This window comes from Megalobrama amblycephala, linkage group LG17 (assembly GCF_018812025.1).
Source record: "Megalobrama amblycephala isolate DHTTF-2021 linkage group LG17, ASM1881202v1, whole genome shotgun sequence".
Lineage (NCBI taxonomy): Eukaryota > Metazoa > Chordata > Actinopteri > Cypriniformes > Xenocyprididae > Megalobrama > Megalobrama amblycephala.
The window spans coordinates 36,867,569-36,887,093 of NC_063060.1; the positions used below are offsets into that span (position 1 = coordinate 36,867,569).

At 37.5% G+C, this 19,525-nt stretch overlaps 1 protein-coding gene across 5 annotated transcripts in view; it reads left to right on the forward strand.

Moving 5' to 3' along the window:
* Nucleotides 1-19,525, forward strand: part of slc6a9 (solute carrier family 6 member 9) — a 67,922-nt gene that overhangs the window by 13,470 nt on the left and 34,927 nt on the right. Inside the window, exon 1 of one of the 5 annotated variants that reach the window (XM_048164909.1) lies at nt 16,000-17,609. The exons of the other annotated variants lie outside the window; for them this stretch is intronic. Within the exon in view, the coding sequence (XP_048020866.1) occupies nt 17,568-17,609 (42 nt within the window). The 5' untranslated portion in view covers nt 16,000-17,567. Of the gene's footprint in view, nt 1-15,999; nt 17,610-19,525 lie in introns of those variants that run through there. 5 annotated transcript variants of the gene reach the window in all.

The window sequence follows — 19,525 nt, forward strand, 5'->3', positions numbered from 1 at the left end:
GATAGCGACTCTCAGGAGTAGTACAAAATGACCTGACAGCTCATAGATATCTTTAACTAATGAATAGGAGAATATAAAGAAACTTGGATCAAATTAACAATTTATACATATAGTATAATTTAGGGAGGGAAAAAAAAGAGGACTTTCACAATGTTTTGCTATTCCGTGAAACCTCACGACTATTGTGTGTTGTGAAAAAATGACTGTTAATTAATTTAAATAAAGACATTTTTCCTAATGATTAGTCATTTAAAACTGTATATGTCTTCTGAGTGAGGCTATAGCATTGTTTCCAAACTGTGATGGCTTTTTTTTTAACCATTGCTGTGCTGAAGACACACACATCTGGCAGTGTGAGATGATCTCAAAGTGTTTGCGGTATTGAGAAAAAGTGCTGAAACAATATAACGCAAGTCAGAGATGTATGACGTCTTATAGATGTCAACACTGTCTCTGTCATAATACTTGTAAAAATAGTTTTTCAAGGGGACTTGATTCTGTAAGTCGAATATCTAATGAAAACTTGAATTTCAGTAAAATAAAAAAAAAATATATATATATATATATATTGATTTAATCATTTTTGGCATGATTATAGCTATAGTAAGATATATTCTTGTTATTTTTAGTGTTTCTGAATGCAATTCAATGTCCGTGTCAGTGGTTTTCATAGAGCAGCTGCTTGGCTGGACTTTTGGTCAGGATGAGTGATTCTCTTGTCTCATTGTGTGACTTTAAGTGGATAGTGTGTTGCTGGTTCTGTGCCGTTCTGTAACTGTACAGAATTAGTGTTTTACTGCTTATTTACTTTCAAAATTCTGTCTCAAAAGCCTTTTAGGACTGGGATATGGTTATAGAATAGATATGAGGAAAATATTGTAAACAGGTTGTAAAAGATAGGGAAAACTGTGGTAGGGGTCCTATAGCAAATAAACCTTTGAGGTCCATCCCCACCCTTGTCCTCCCCTCATGTGATTGGTTATAGTGATTATAATGGTGTGGCTCTCGGTGTTCATATATCTGTATTGTCCTGTACTTGTAGCCTTGAACTGTGCCATGTACATTTTGTACATCTAAACATGTGTAATTTTATTTTTGTAAATGGGCAACTTGCAGATGGAATTTGTTTCTAAAATTCTGATTATTATTATTTGTATTATTATTATCAAATATGCTTTTTGGCATAATCACAGTCTTCATTTTGAACATTTATTCTTAAATTTAATCTTAATTGTATTATATTTTTATTTTGTCTTCCACGGTTGTTGCTTATCAGATGTTTATAACTTATATGATGGCATCCAAATGCTAAATTGCTCTGCACCCCATAGAGACTTGCGTTTACATTCTGTCTAATTTTTTTTTTGTGGTGAAATATGGTTTTGGCTATCAGTGATTTATGTGACTTAAAACTTACTCCGTACAGAGGTTCGGTTGGCTCCCGAGAAGGGAAAGAAGACTGGCACATTTGTTTGCTCATCACTCTAAATGACTTACTTACTGATTAAGGTAGTGGCACCTCATTGTACACAAATAGTTTTGCTTAATGTACAATATCTGACCAAGTGTAAAACTGTAGTACCTTAGTATATGGTTTTGTATACTATCAAAAGGCATGAAGCTTGTGTCAGTGCTTTGATTGGTGATCATTTTTGTTTCCGACAGAAGCTATTCAGCTTTAAGAATATCCTGACGCATTGACAATGAGATATCAAGAGCGAAAAGCCCATTGTTACCCTCTGACAGCGACAGTAGAGAATGTAAGAGCTGCGGTAACCCAAAACATAATTGGAGCCGAGTAGAATGACATGAGAGGAATTAATGCTGGAGCTGTCAGACATTCAGAAACAGTTGTGGAGGAACGGTTGATGTAGCTGTGATGACCCTATGCCGTACTCACTTTTTCTTTTGTCCTGCTGGCAGCACTCCAATCTTTCCCAAGGGTTGTTAATGTGTGCTGCTGTCTGTGAAGTGGAAATTAAACGCAAACAAATTTTGGATCCCATAGTCCCTCAGGATGCTGAACTACTGCTGCTTGTTTTAGCTCTGCTTTCTGGGCTTACAAACATTTCAAAGCACAGGTCAATTAATTAGCATTAAACAAAATAAGCAACATGAATTACATTCATAAATTTAGTGAGCTGTCTCACTGTCATCCATCATTCTAAATCACCATCCTAACTGAACCCCTCAAATTACTTAAAGTGATAGTTCACCCAAAAATGAAAAATATCCCATAATTGACTCACCCTCAAGCCATCTTAGGTGTATATGACTTTCTTCTTTCAACCGAACACAATCAGAGTTATATTAAAAAATATCCTGGCTCATCCATGCTTTATAATGGTAATGTTTTTTGAAGTCCAAAAAAGTATATCCATCCATCATAAAAGTAATCCATACGGCTCCAGGGGGTTAATAAAGGCCTTCTGAAGCGAAGTGATGTGTTTTTGTAAGAAAAATATCCGTATTTAAAACTTTATAAACTATGAAAACTGGCTTCCAGTAATGGCGGTACGCAAGTTTAGTTCTGGTCGAAAAGTGATCTCTGACCCGGCCCATGAAGTATTGACGAACGGAAGCGCAGAGGAAAGAGCAAAACCAAACACTGGTCACAAATTAGAAGTCGAAAAATAGACAAATATAATTTTTAAGAATTTTTAAAGACTAATGTCGGAGGAGCTTGAATTTGTTGCCCAGCCCTATTTGTTTGAACCACGAGAGGCGTGTACTCTCACCTTCATTTCAAAAGGCCTTTATTAAAGCAGAACTAAGTAACTTTTTTTACCTTCATAAATAGTTTTCTAAGTCCTTACGATGGTTAATTGACTTGTAGTGGTGTGTTTGAGGCGTGCACTAACCCCCTCTGGCACGTCTACGCCAGAAAACAGCACTTGCAAGTTGAGCTGTGCTGACCCGACACAATCTCGCCTCATGTTCATGTTCACGCGAGAGTGACAAAATGCTTTACGGTAATTCAAAAACAATGTATATATTATGACTTTATAAGACAATTTCGAAAATTACCCACCTCCATCGAGATTTCTTGTACTGTATTTGCAAAACTACTGCGCTGGTGAGCGTTGTAGTCGTTGTAGTCCAGAGCTGCGCTTGGAGTATTTACGACAGTGTGATTCACTGAAGGAACCTGTAGGGGGAGCTTCGCAAATCTTACTGAGTTCCGCTTTAACCCCCTGGAGCCGTATGGATTACTTTTATGATGGATGGATGTGCTTTTTTGGGCTTCAAAAAAATGTTACCATTCACTCCTATTATAAAGCTTGGAAGAGCCAGATTTTTTTTTAATATATCTAAGATTGTGTTTGGCTGAAAGAAGGAAGTCATATACATTTAGGATGGGTTAAATGAGTAAATAATGGGATGAATTTCATTTTTGGGTGAACTGTCCTCTTAAATTGGAAATTCACTGATTTGAAATGTCCATTAAGGGTTCCAGGAAATGGTTAAGGGTGACTCGTGTGCACCATATAAACCCGAAAATTAGTGCCTGAGTTTTCGAAGTTCTAAAAAGCGCATCCATCCATCATCAAATAGTAATCCATATGACTCCAGTGGGTTAATAAATGCTTCATGTAGCATTTCTGGGTTTTTGTAAGAAAAATATCCATTTTTAAACTTTATAAACTATAATCACTGGTTTCCAGCAACAGCCGTACCCGTGTTCATGAGAGAGTCGAGTTCTGGCGGAAGGGTGACCTCTGACCCGACTTAGAACGTAGTTCCTCTTCTCTTATATCGAAATCCTCCAACATTTTTCATTAAAACTTCTCATTTTTGACTTCTAATTTGTGACCGCCATTTTGTCTTCATTTTGTATCCTCTGCGCTTCTGTGTTCGTCAGTTCTCACCTAAGATTACACTACGACTACAGTACGTCCTACGCCATAGTTATGTCAGATGTCACCCTCCCACCAGAACTCGACTCTCTCGTGAACATGCGTATGACCTTTGCCGGAAGCCAGTGTTTATAGTTGATTACTAGGGGTGTGACGAGATCTCGTGTCACGAAAGGTAGGTGAAAAGTAGTCTCGTGATGTTGCCATGATTAGGAAAGAATATGCCACCGCTACGTTTACATTACGCCTCCACTGTCCTTTTGCTTTGTGTTTAAATAAAAAAACATTTAATTAAGTTGGATAACGGTCGCCGCCGCTTCATATAGAGTACGCGCGATCGCTGAAAGTGAAAGTAAACGTGCGCGCGCATTCAAACGCGATTTCAATACAAATATCTATTCAATGCAAATGTCTCCCAATATGAAAGCTATTTTAGGCTGGGCAGTGTAGTTGTAACCATCTCTTAGCTCTGTATCAAAGAAAAAGTTGGTCTTATTTGCACTTTGAATATTGAGAGGGTGTGATTATGGTTGCAGTTATTGTAAAGTGTTACTATAAAAACGAATAACAGTTTTCTCTTAATCTTATTAAGCACAAACAGTAAGGTTTCATTTGTTAACATTAGTTAATGCACTGTGAACTATAATGAACTAACAATGAATGACTATTTTTATTAACTAACATAAACAAAGATTAATAAATACTGTAGCAAATATATTGCTCATTGTAAGTAGATGTTGGTTAATTAATGTTAATAAATGAGACCTTATTGTAAAGTGTTACCATTTTTATTTATACTGTTTTATTTCTATGATCAGTTTGTGGAAAGGAGTTCAGTTAGGAGGTCAAAAGTTGTAGAAGCTCATAAATCATGTACAGTAAGGTCTGAAGCGACTGAAATCATACAGAAGAGAAGTCAGTCAGTTGAGTTAGTGGCAAAACCATACAGTACTTGAGTATTGTTGTCTTTTACTGCATATGATAATTCATACTCAGAAAGTAGAACTGAAATGACATTCATTATAAGATGATTAGTTAAAACATTTCAAATACACCTGCAGAATATTTTATCTAGTCATGTATTTCGCCATTGAGGATTGCTTAAAAATAGTGTGTAAAAATCTTGTCTCGTCTCGTGAACTCAATCTCGAGTCTCGTCTCGTCTCGTCTCGTGAGATACCTGTCTCGTCACACCCCTATTGATTACATTTTAAATATGGATATTTTTCTTACAAAAACCCATCGCTTTGCTTCAGAATGCATTTATTAACCGACTGGAGTCATATGGATTACTTTTATGATGGATGGATGCACTTTTTTGAGCTTCAAAAACTCGGGCACTATTCAATCCCATTACAAAGTTTGGAAGAGCCAGGATATTATTTAATATAACTCAGATTGTGTTTGGCTAAAAGAAGAAAGTCATATACACCTAGGGTGGCTTGAGGGTGTGAAAATGATGGGATAATTTTCATTTTTGGGTGAACTATTTCTTTAACTTCCATTGTATGAACAAAAAAAAAAAAACAGTGAGACAATACTCTTTTTTTCCTTTTATGTTCCACAGAAGGAACAATGTCATACAGTTTAGTGAGTAAAGGATTAAAATGTTTGGGGGAACTATCTCTTTAACACAACAATGTTGTCTGTTTTGAACAGAGCCTACATCTCAGTCATCTTTTTATGAGATGTCTCAGAATTTTTAATGAAAAGCATATGTATGTTTAAGCGCGAGTCTCGTTTATAGGAGGTGAGCATCAAGTTCAAGGCCATGCCTAGGTCAACAGCACTTTCAGACTTATGTAAGGAACATATTGAGCTGTCACTCACTCACATTAACTACAGCGTACACATCTTTGTAGCTGCGCAACCGAAGTGCCTTCAGGGGCATGGGAACAGATGTGGTTGAGCAAAAGGGAAGTCAAACATGATTTCTGTTTATGTTTGAGCCCCAGACTGTACTGTCTGTGGAGTGTAGCAAGCCCACAGAGAAGGCAGCCACCATGGAGTACGCACAATTGGGGGACAAGGGCCACCAAATGCCAAACACGTCCACTGCTGCGATTCCTTTAAAAAACACTCCCCTCCGCTAAAAGGACCCATTGAGCCTCAGCCTTTAGATTTCATTTGAAGTAACCACTCAGGCTGAAAATTTCGTTTTTCTGTGTTTCTTCCTCTCGCTTTTATATGTGGAGGTACCCCTATTCTACCCAGGCTAAACACAAATACTGACCAAGAAAGAGCCACTTTTTCTCCTCGCTAGCTGAAATTATGGACTGCAGTTTAGCATTGTGTTCCACCCACCTGGCTTCCTAAATCTTCTTTTATTAATATTATTTTTAACGGTTGAATTGAAGTCCCTCAATGCCTTTTCAGCCCATATTTAGGTAATTTGTTGCGCTTGAACCCGACCTGCTCCCCCCGTGGCGTTGTGAATGGGAGAAAAAGGCATGGGATGAGGGGGGGTCCGCTGTTCTCAGGGTTTCTCCACAGAAACAGCCCCTTGACCTATTATTTATCATTTTAAAGCTCTCCATGTTGAAAGATCACAGCACACAACCTATGCTTTTGTGTTGATCAGCTCATGCATTAAATTAAGAGCCAGAAATGCATAATAAATTCAGAGAAAACACAATTTCAAACGCAAACCGAAATTTGTGTTGTAGTAACGATTCTCTTTTTAGAGGGTTTTGAGGCCTGCTAATTTGACCTAGACAGTTATAAATTGTCATACTAGTCTCTTTTGTGCTATATAAAATGGCAAACGATGAAAATTACAAATATATAACATCTCTCTGTGTGTGTAAACTGTTTGCTTCTCATATACTTCTTGACAGAAAGCCTCACTCGAATGTCAGAGAGTCTCATTTGGTGCTTTTTATACTAGTTCTCTTTGTGTGCTGAGAGAAAAAGCATCCACCCCACAGACAACTTGTAAACCCTTTTCAGGGTCTCTGGCCTCTTTCAAACAGATTTTCAACCGTTTGTCAAAACATAGATGGCCATATACAAGCCTTTTCAGCTTATAGAATTTGAGAACTTTTTACTATTTTTTTTTTTTTTCTCGAACTCAACCACAGCTTGATTGCCTGTTGTCACTTTTCTAATTGGCCGATTGTCAGATCCACGTGAGGCGAGACAAAGTCACATGTACCTCAAGTTCATCCTCAGTGATGGTCCCATATGTTTGTCAAAATGTGTATGTTGTGTGCTTTTTCCAGCCTGATTTGTGCCCAAGCCATTCCTCTGAGCCCCATTCTCCCCGGAGGAGGTCTGAGCTACACGCTATTTATAAAGAATTAGCAGCTGGGGCCCTTCCAGCCAAATTATGGCAGTTGAGGGGGGGAGTGGTGGGATAATCATAGAAGCTTCAGGTTAATCCAAGCGTTGGAAATTGCTCTTCAGTGTCCCGAAAGCCGTTTGGACCAGGTGGACGTCACAAATTCTCTCTTTGCCCTATACGCACATAAACACACACATACGCACACCAAAGGAATGGGGCAGGAAGTCGTTTTCAGACAGAGGTCCATAAATATGTCTGTGTTGCCCCCTACAATGGTCGTGCCAGACTTTTCACTGACTTCCCTGTATAGTGTCTGGTCCAACATAGGCTCAAATTAAGATTCACTGTGTTACTTCCTTCCTGATTCTCGTTTTAGCATCGTGACCACCATTGAAGCATAATACATAGTGAGAGCATATTAAGTTGATTTGTAATGATAGACATAAATATGAATTTAGTGTGACGTAATGGGAACTGGTGAAGAAAACACTCGTCGCATTTGAATTATTCCTTTATTAGTAGCCAATTCCATTAAGCTATTGTACATGCATTTGAATGCTTTTAATTGTTCAGTGAAATTTTGAATAGACCTGATTTGTGAGTTTTCTTTTTCTATCAGTGTAAGTTTTAGGTCTTGAACATAGGCGTAAGCCTGCCAACAGCTTCCCTTTTTGTAAGCTTGAGGTCAAATGTTTCTCAATTTTGTAATGTAAGTCACATTGCATTCATCTGATTTTCCAAAGCAAAAACAAAGGGTAAATTTGACAGCTTTTTCACCTTTTAATGATCTTATACCTTTAAAAAAAACTATATATTTTGTATATTTTTTTTGTTCAGTTCCCATATATTGTGATAAATTATGACTCCAGCCATAGCAAATTCAATTAGTAGTATATAAAATGTATAGCCATAATGCTAGTTACTATTTTAAAATGAAAAATTCACTCTGCTTTATGTGTAATGATGCTAATTATGACCTAACATTGCTTGTCAGCTTAGTTCTCCATTTTATATTCTGTTGTTTTTATTCCAATTGCATCTAATGTTTAGCAAGACAGTTGCTAAAGACCATTAGCAACACAAAGTTGTGTAAGTGATCATGTATTTGTTATTATGAAGATGGGCCCCTTAGTTTGCTGTGTATGTTCACCCAAATACAACATTCTGTCATCATTTACTCACCCTCAAGTCGCTCTAAACCTGCATGACTTTCTTCTGCAGAACACAAAAATAAGATATTTTTAGAAATAAGATATCAGTGGCCACCAAGAAGAAAGAAAGTGAATAAGAAAATGGAAATGTCTCAAATATTATATTTCCCATTTTAGATATTAGCAATCAGTTAATATATCTGTTACAAGAATTGTATGTCAAGCATTCGGTCTTTCAGTCTGTGTGCTGTCATGTGCAGGGGGTAAAAATCATGTGAGTTGATTGTCTAAAACCGTGGTCCTCTGTTTTGTGTGTGTGTTTGCTTAGGGTTGTTTTTGTGTGTTGGACATACCACTCTAGATTGTAAATGGGGCAAAAGAGAGCTCCGGAAGGAGACGGCTCATCAAAGCCTGCACTAAGTTTGAAAAAGTGACGTTTTTAGTCAGCAGTAGTATTTTAGCCCTCACTGAGGCCCTCTTGTTCAGCTTGTCAATAGAACGAACGTGCTCTGAATGGGAAACACCTGCTTAAGGGCTCTTGCTGGAAACCACGCTTACTGAAACTCCCTGGTGAATCTGGAAACCTCTTGTGTTACTTTCCTGTTTTTAGGTTACACTGTAGAGGCTTCTGAATTAACCCTTGTTGTGAGGTCCAAATGACCCGTGGGTCTCTAAAGTAGTACCTTTTTTTTTTTTTTTTTTTTTTTTTTAAGAATGTCTTGGTCACTCTTTTTTATATAGCCATCCGTATATGACTTTCTTCTTTCAGTCAAACACAATCTGAGTTACATAAAATAATATCCTGGCTCTTCCCAACTTTGTAATGGCATTGAATAAACACCCATTTTTTAAGTTTTTGAAGCTCCAAAAAGTGCATCCATCCATCATAAAAGTAATCCATATGACTCCAGTCGGTTAATAAATGCTTTCTGAAGCGAAGCGATGGGTTTTTATAAGAAAAATGTCCATATTTAAAACTTTATAAACTATAATCGCTAGCTTCCAGCAACAGCCGTACATGCATTCACGAGAGAGTCAAGTTCCGGCGGAAGGGTGATCTCTCACCCGACGTATGACAATCTTTGTCATAGCATCATTTCAATGTTTAAAGGGATAGTTCACCCAAAAATGAAAATTTGATGTTTATCTGCTTACCCCCAGCGCATCCAAGATGTAGGTGAATTTGTTTCTTCAGTAGAACACAAAAGATGATTTTTAACTGCAACCGCTGCCGTCTGTCAGAGGTATAATGCAAGTCAGCGGGAACTTGGACTATAAGAGTAAATAAAACACGACAGACAAATCCAAATTAAACCCTGCGGCTCGTGACGACACATTGATGTCCTAAGACACGAAACGATCGGTTTGTGCGAGAAACCGAACAGTATTTATATCATTTGTTACCTCTAATACACCACTATGTCCAACGGCATTCATCACTCGATTCGTTTGGTCTGATCGCGCTCTGACAACGGCAGTGATGTCTCGCGCATATACTTCAATGAGAGCGAGACATCACTGCCGCTGTCAGAGCGCAATCAGACCAAACGAATCAACAATACATCGATGGATCGATTCTGATATTTTCCGTATGTATTGCTATTCTCTTTCTAATCAATTCTGAGCTTAGTTTTCAACAGTAGGTGACACTGCGTGCTTTAGAAACAGCAGTATTCTGCTTTCTTCCAATTCCTTACACACACATCACTTGAACTTTCTATAAAATAATCATTCATAAAGTTCAAAAAGGTTGAAGCGAATTACGGGGGTATTTGCAGTGGGCTGTTTACATTAATCTCGTGTCATAAAAGCATTCTGAAGTGCAAGTACATTCTCAGACTCAGCATGCGGTTAAAAAATAGCCTAGAGCGTCATCTGCTGTTCAACACTAAGCTCAGAATCGATTTGCGGAGCTTTTGGAAAATTTCAGAAACAATCCACAAATCGCGATGCATTGATAGTATTGTCCCAGCCCTAGTATTTCCCATGGATGGTGTCAGCACTGGTCATTGCTCATTGGTCTCTATCGAGTGCTTCAGTGTTACTTCTGCGACGGATAGCTCATCGATTGAGCCTTGTAAAGTGGCGCTCAATGTTGAAATAATTTCAACACCTATTTTATTTCAAGAATGAGTCAGCGTTTTTGAAGTATTAGTTGAGTGAACGGTTTAAAGACTCACTCAAAGAAAGTTACTTGCCGCCACCTAGTGGCGTAACAATGTAACCTGCACTGACTGACCACCTGTCTAGAACGCGCAGAGACCAGCAGTGCTGATACTGGTGAAATATCAGTCTTAAGAAAGCCTCTCATTCAGCCAGATTCGAGGATCGAAACTAATTGTTATACATGTAACAATAGCCCAACAAGCTAATTGTCAGGTTTATGTTGTGTTATGTTGGACCCTTATTTTGACATTCTGTTTACTTTAAGTTCCTATTTTCCCCGCTCTGTTTAGTTTTGGTTTCATTGGTTACTGATTATGTCCTCGCTTGTTCCTATAGTTACATATTAGTTTCACATTTCTAGTTTACTTTCCTTTGTTTTACCCCATTTATATAGCCCTTTGTTTCAGTTGTTCTAGGTCAGTTCTCGTTTATGCATTGTGTGGTTTGCATTTGGATTATTCATAAAAACTGTGTTGTTTTTGAATCTCCTTCATCTTCATGCCATTCAAAATCACCGCAAGGGAAATTCCTTCACAGCGACAGATACCGCCTACCTATTTCTTGTCATCATGATCAGCCAAAACCAATCCTGATCATTCAAGCTTTATTGTATAAGTGATGTGTAAGCTCTCTGTTGACTGTCACTGTTAACCCCTTACACCCTGAAAGCTTTTTTTATGATTTCACATCTAAGTGGCATAACTCTACAAAAACAACAACAACAAAAAACTATATATCATAAAACTATATAACATAACTTATAACTCCACAAATCAAATGAGTATATGTTCTCATTTGATAGAAAACCTTTCAAGAAAATAGATTTTGATAATGTTTGGAGGTTCTTATGTTACAAGACTGCTGAGAAAACCCCAGAAAAAAAATTATGCAATTTATTGATTTATTTTGTTATTATTCATACTTGACATGATGACTATTAGAAAGTATATGGCCCGGTTTCACAGACAGGGCTTAGGCTAAGCCAGGATTAAGCCTTGGGATATTTAAGTAGCTTTTATAAACATACCCTAGAAAAAAAAAAAAACATTACTGGTGTGAATCTTGAGACAAAACAATGGCTCTGACATGTTTTAAAGTATGTCAGTGCAAGTTGCTTTCAATTAAAACAGCTCTAACATGCATTTTAGTCTAGGGCTAGCTTAAGCCTAGTCTGTGAAACCGGGGGTATATGACAGGTCATAAAATCAAGTTTTGGCTTGTCAACTGCATCTGGGACAAATTGTGTTGATATTAGTATTTGGAACCATGGTGGATTTCATATCAAAAATCCAAAAACCTCTCCAAACAAGTGATCTGAGTGTTTTACTGAACAACTGAACATAGGAACTGCGAACGTGTAAATGCCACAAAGCATAAAACTAAAAGCATAAATATATTTACATAATCCCTACCCACCTGAAATCCAGTTTCCATAGGTTGAACTTTCAAATGATGTTGGAAAACATTGCATTATGTTTGCGAAACGATCAGATCACGCAAGTCCTATTGCTTAAGCCAAGCAACATGTCATGTCACTCCCTGAGGTTTTTCTCAAGAACTATGCTCTGTTCTGTGTGGGCTTGTAGTAAATCGAGATGTACTATTAACTGAAATAAAACAATTTATATTTATTTATTTATTTATTAGATTTCATTGTAAGTTAGCATTTATCTTATTTCAAACAACAATTCTTTTTTTTTATGGTTTTAGATTTAGTTTTAGTTAACTATTATAACCCTGACCTGGAATGCAGCACACAAGTGATACCATCATTTTTGTTATTTTAGACTTTAAAAGTCTAAAATTTCCTTTCACTTTCATTAAATGAAAAATAGAAGAATTACCCATTAATTTTTCTATATTAGAAAGTCTATATCTTTAGTTCTGTAGTAGTGCCTAAACACACAATGCTGAAAAGTATGCTACTCTGGTAGCCTAATGATTAGAAGTAGGTTTGCTGACTCGCAGATTGGAAAGTTCCTAAGTAGAGGTGACCCAGTAATTGCAGTCACTAAGCTCAAAATCCTGCTATTTCTTCATTGTGCACTCAAAGTTCCAGAAGGATTATTAGAATGACTGTACTGTGAATCGTTTTAAATTGAATGCATGTGCAAAAATGTCATGCACTTCATTTCAGGTATATAAAAGTCATATTTCAGTCAGGACCACTTCGTCAAGTATAAAATTTATTACATTATAGCATACAGTTAGTGTTGGCGGTATGGTTCTGTTCTAGGAAAAACTCCCTATGCCTGTCCATGCAGCCATGCTTGGACAGAGCAGGGAGAGCAGCAAGTAAAAACCCCCCTGGGGTACAGAACAGATCCAGTATATGCATACATAATTACAATTCATAATTATGTGAGTTGTAGAAAATACAAAATACATTCTAGAAAATATTCAACATAGTGAACTGTGTACAGAAGAGAAACAAGTTAGATTAGATTACAGGTTCGGTTAGGTGGAGTTGGGGTTGGAGGAGGGAGTTTGAATTGCGAGCAGCAAAGCAATAGAAGAGATGCTGAAGGCGTAGGAATTTAAATGGCCCGCTATGATAGGTGTCGAAACTGGATTGGTACACGTTGGCAACAGCTGACTATCAGCCGATTTGAGCTTGCCTGACGTGGCTTGCCTGAACTAACGTGATGCTTGATTTTTAAATAAAAGTAATGATTTATAATTTTTATAATAATTTAAAATTGTATATATATATATATATATATATATATATATATATATATATATATATATATATATATATATATATATATATATATACAGTACAGTCCAAAATTTGGAACCACTAAGATTTTTAATGTTTTTAAAAGAAGTTTCGTCTGCTCACCAAGGCTACATTTATTTAATTAAAAATACAGTAAAAAACAGTAATATTGTGAAATATTATTACAATTTAAAATAACTGTTTTCTATTTGAATATATTTCACAAAGTAATTTATTCCTGTGATGCAAAGCTGAATTTTCAGCATCATTACTCCAGTCTTCAGTGTCACATGATCCTTCAGAAATCATTCTAATATGCTGATCTGCTGCTCAAGAAACATTTAATGTGTACAATTGTACAAAATATTGTGTACAGTATTTTTTTTCAGGATTATTTGATGAATAGAAAGTTCAAAAGAACAGTGTTTATCTGAAATCTAATCTTTTGTAACTTTATAAATGTCTTTACTGCCACTTTTGATTGATTTAATGCATCCTTGCTGAATAAAAGTATTAATTTCTTTAATTTCTTTTCAAAAAAATAAAAATAAAAATTCTTACTGACCCCAAACTTTTGAACGGTAGTGTATAATGCTACAGAAGCTTTGTATTTCAGATAAATGCTGTTCTTTTGAACTTTCTATTCATCAAGGAATCCTGAAAAAAAAAAAAGTACACAACTGTTTTCAACATTGAAAATAATCATAAATGTTTATTGAGCAGCAAATCAGCATATTAGAATGATTTCTGAAGGATCATGTGACACTGAAGACTGGAGTAACGATGCTGAAAATTCAGCTTTGCATCACAGGAATAAATTACTTTGTCAAATATATTTAAATAGTACACAGTTATTTTAAATTGTAATAATATTTCACAATATTACTGTTTTTTACTGTATTTTTAATTAAATAAATGTAGTCTTGGTGAGCAGACGAAACTTCTTTTAAAAACATTAAAAATCTTAGTGGATTCCAAACTTTTGGACTGTACTATATATATATGTGTATGTATGTATGTGTGTGTGTGTGTGTGTGTGTGTGTGTGTGTGTGTGTGTGTGTGTGTGTGTGTGTGTACGAATGTGGGGAATTTATATTTAGCCAACTTCTGGGAACAATTTTATCATCTAAGTATAGATTAGAAAATCACAAGTATAGATTTTAGATAAATAAATGACTTAAAAAGAAAAAAAATGCTATTGAAAATGGTTATGATTTGGTTTGTGATAAGGTTAGGTTTGTTTTTATTATGAAATTTAAATTCCTTAATGAGCGCTAAATGTCTAATTAGGAGATCTTATTACCCCTCTCCCAAGCGTGCACACTTGTTTAGGATCCGTCTAATGAGTTTTGTTTTGATGTGTTTATTTCATTTCAGTCACAGCCCTTCTCTTGTTCTCATCACTCGCTATTATGCTATTGATATGGGGCAGCGCAAATACCGGAGTGTACATATCCTCATTAGAAGCGAGTGTTTTTGTGATGGGAGGCGAGGTTCCGTGCTGCCGCTTGACTAATAGGGGTTGGCTGGGGCCCCTGAGGAGTCTCTAATGACCGCCTGTGTCAGATTCCCTTACAGCCGGGCTCGTGGCACAGACACAAGGAGCTGCCCGGAGCTATGTGCGTGTGTGTTTGTGTGAAAGGGTAGGTGTCACAAATACATAAAGTCTCAGCCAGCTGCTTGTAGTTGCTGAAACTCATGTTTGAAAAAATGTCACACATTGATAGAGAGGACACTCTCAAATTAGCTGTTGAATTCTGAAATAGGATACTGTAATTTGACTTCAGATCATTATTATAGATGTGTTTATGAAACCAGATTGTTTTGCCAGTTTGTATCGAGAAAGAAGATGGGGAACAGAAAAAATACTGGGGAGAAAAGGTGGAAATAGGTTTGTGATGTGACAAGATAAATCGTAAGCCTCACAAGACCATCCTCACCCTAAAGCATGTATGCTAACCGCTAGGTCATGGCTCTGACATTTTTACAGTATAATTATGTTGTGTAAGAACTTTGTCTAGTTAAGCATAAAGAGATGCTCATCTCTATATGTGATGCTATCTGTGCCCAAAGAGTCAAAACAGGCAGAGCAGATGTAGTTTAAGCTCAGCTGGAAGACCACCATCAATAACTCACAGGCATAATAAACTCGGGATTTTTGGATTTATTCTTACATATATATATTTTTTGTTTGTTTGTTTGTTTATTATCAAGGTTATAATTTTGTATGTAAACTATTTTCATGTATTTTTATTCTATCTGTTATTTTATTAATTTTTGGCATGGCTGGAAGACATTAGAAAAAAAGCTTGCTTTTGGACTGTATTTACATGATCTTTATACAAAAATTGGACTCTTATACCACACTTACTAAATTCTGAATGCCATTTACAATTATGTAAAAAAAAAAAAAAAATCAAACCAAGTGGCATTTATTTTAAAGAAATACAGCACAAACATATTTTTCAAACAAAAATAATTTAGATTTTTAAATGATGAAATAAAATATACTATTTAAAATATAGTAAAACTGCACAGTCTTTTCAACCCCACAGTATCATTATTTCTGTGTTACAAATATCCAAATTATCACAGAAGTGCTGGAATAAAAGTTTATAGTTTGGATATAAACACTGATGTCTACGAAACCGATCAAAATAGAGCAAATCACCTTTTGAAAGTAACTTGGCGCTTCAAATAACGATTGTATCGATTACATCATTACACCAGTAGGTGGCGACAAGTGACTGTTAAAATATGTATTTGTCATTGAATCATTCATTCAAGAGATTCATTCAGGAACGCTGATTCATCCAGTGATGAAACAAGTGAAATATTTATGAGTGAGTCATTGAATCATTCATTCATAATTCATTCAAATTTTAAATAGACTGCAGCAACTAACATTTTGTCAGAAGCTCTGGTAAATTACACGTTATTTTGTTTAGATGTTTGTTCAGAATCATGAGAGAATCATGATATACCTCTTTATATATTACGCAGATTTGAATGTTCCAGTGTGATTTTGTCAAAGGTTTACTAGACGCAGCCGAATCGTTGTCATTTAGGAATGAGATTGTGGGGGTTTGAATCGATATCACAATCTTTTAACAATTAATCGTGCAGCTCTATAAAGATGTTACTCTGATGGGGAGAACTGACTTAATTTATCCACAGAAATCACCTCAATTCCATTGCTTAAAAGTCCCCACTTAATACTTTGATAGCTAGACTATGGGCTGAACATTTGGGAAAATAAACACATTTTTGACTCTTAACTCTTAAATCATTGGTACTGTATGCAGTTATCACGCGTGTTCCATTCCACATTGTGAAGCAGATAGAGATGTCTGTGCCGTCCTCTTGAAGTCTGCTCATCGACTGCATCCCCACCATTATACACCTCTTTCAAATGCTCATTAGGCAAAATGCCAGAAGTCTGTCAACTTTTAACTCCAATAACAGGATGCTCAGTTGGGTCCATCGCCAAGAGCTGCCACTGAGAGCTTTCTTTTGTCTGTACGATACTTTTTGTAATGCAGCTTTTCACAGTCTGCCACATAATGTCCTCTGTAGATTTTTGCCCGTTTATAGCTGAGAAAATCTTGTAACATGCAGCGAACGGATCAATTACGAGGCCGCGGCCTGACCGATAGACAAACGTAGGGGTATATCCCTCCTCTGGCCTCTTGCAGGACCTTACAGGAGAATTGGCAATGTCAAGGGATGAGGATTTGAGAGTCAAGTGTCGCTGAATGGGAGCGTTGGTGGTCTGGGTGCAGCTGCCTCGAGAACAAGTGGAAGAAATGCAGAGACAGCGAGAGTAGCGCACCCCATGGAAGCGGACCTCTCCTTACTTTTGTCTTTCATCGTGCGGGCCGGCCGCTGAAAAGCTTGGCAGCGCCTGTGACTCCAGGCAGCTAAGCTAGCAGCTCCTAGCACTCAGTATGCAGCCAAAGTGTTGGAATGACAACGACTCCATTCATTGTGGAGGTAGAGGCAAAGGCTGTGGATCTCCTCTGTCTGTTTTGTAGAACGGGGGATACAGAAAAGGAGGGGGCACTTTTTAACTCGCAGTACAGCGGACGAGGTAAAGATGAGGGAGAGAGAGAGAGAGAGAGAGAAACAGAAAGGGAGGGAGAGGGAGTGAGCGAGCGAGAAAGTGGCAGCGGTGGAGGGGGACCTTCCATGCCGAATGATTGAAAGAGGCGGAGAGGAAGCAGAACTCCATCAGATGAAATGAGGTGAAAATAATTCAGGCATTAATCAAGCCTGGCCAAAAGGAGGCTGTTCTTTTTTCCTCCCCTCTCTCTGCGGAAGCAAACGGAGAGGTGTGAATGAAGAACTCGAGAGTTGAGACGAGAGAACTACCGGGCACTATCCAATCATGTCGGAGTCCAACAGCAGCGCAGCTTGTATGGCTGATCAGGTCAGTTGTGTTTTTGTCATATTTGTGCCGTTTTGAAACGGGCAGCATTTTCCTTTTCTATAGATGTCGAGCTCTGCCGAGAGGGAAATTTGAAAACGTCGCGTCTGTCGAGCGAGTGCGAGCGAGCACGTTACCCGACGCATCAAAGCGGCAATTGTACGAAGCTGCCCGGACGACGGTGCAGGGTCCTGAAAGAACTGAATTAATCAAGACCAAGCATTGTCTGCAGTGCCTTATTTTTCGGCCATCATTCAGGGGGCCTGTGACGACTCAATAGCCCACAGACCACGTGAGAAAGGGGCTGCAGCTCTTTAAAAACCAGACCACGTGTGGGCCAACTGAAAAGTTTTTATAACAAATTGCAGTGGGAAGTTCTGGCGACGCTGGTGGAAGGCTATGTGATAAAGTTTCCAAGGAAGTGGGCAGGAGAGCAGTGTTTGAGAGACAGAAGGAAGGAGGAAAGTGTCCAGGCTGAATGGAGGGTTGGCCCATATTTCTCCTCCTTTTTCTGTCTTCCTTCACCTCCTTTTTTTTAGTCACCAAGGCACTTGTCACTTAAACAATCATAGGGAAGATTTGTTGGAAATAAAACGTATAGATATCCGATAAGGCCCTTTGTGCCTGAGGGATTTATAATGCAGCGCCGGTTTTGGTTGCATCCTTTCCTTTGCATCTGTTTCCGTTCCGCCGTTCTGTAGGAGTGTGCGAATTAGAATAATGTGACAGTCTGGTGACTAAATAAAAACCGATGAGGAAAAATTAGGTTACTTGCTGTAGGTGACAAAGATTATTTTTTTAAATTAGTAGACGTCATTATTTGGTGGGTTTTGAGTTTTTGGAATGACGCAAAATCCAGTTATCTTCGTCATCTTGTTTCATCTTGATATGGCATTCTTGTGGGCTTAATTAAAACTGTTTCTATCATATATCTCAAGTCGGGGAAATGTGCAGGCTCAAATTGCATTGTCATGAAGTTTGTGAATAGTTTTTAATGAGCAAATTCTCATTCATTATTTAATTAGTACCGAGAAGCATTTATAGTGCCGTTATGATCTGGCCAGTCGGACACAATGTCCAATTTTGGTCTTGCCTTTAGTCAGTCCTATTTGGGGATGAGACCTTTGAAACCGCACAGATCGTTCAGAAATCTTCATGGCTGTGCTGTCATAACCATGAGCACATTTTCATATCAGTGCCAAATAATTATTTAACAGCTGGACCCATTTGTTATAGACAATGTTAATTTTCATATAGAAGGTTTAAAGTTACAGTAGGAAGAAGAAAACAATCAGATAAAGAGTTTGGACACTTAGTAAGTCCACCTAATCTGTAACGCATCTCACTTGAGCAATTTGATTCCTCATAGCATTTGACCCCTGTAAAGACTTTTATGCACACACTGCAACTAGGGGTTTGATGAGGTATACTGATTTATTCGATGATTTCTAGCAGTGCCAGAACCCTGAGAGGCGCCACAGACTCAGGTGTCCAGCTGTAGAGCTCTCAGATTTATCACACACATACACACAGAGGAGCAGGTGCATCTGCCAGAGCCTCCAGCCTCCAAACCCCCCATGTGTACTCAGTCACTTGTGCATACGGTGAGGAAACATCATCAAAATGTGCATAACTTGAAATCGCATCCTTTGCAAAGTGTTTGCACTGGGGCTAATTGTCAGTTCTTTTTCTTTTGCCCATTGCACAAACAGTTAAGTCTATCTAAAATGTACTTTTAGACTTTTCACAATTTGAATGAATCGACATAGCCAAACTGAGCACTTGTTGTTACTAAATAAATATATTATGTTTCAATCATGTTTCGTTTACCGCTAAATTTGGAACAACTAAACAGAAATGTTTGTTACACAAATATAGCTAACTGTATGACCAGAAATTAGTTTTTCACTTTTTTTTTT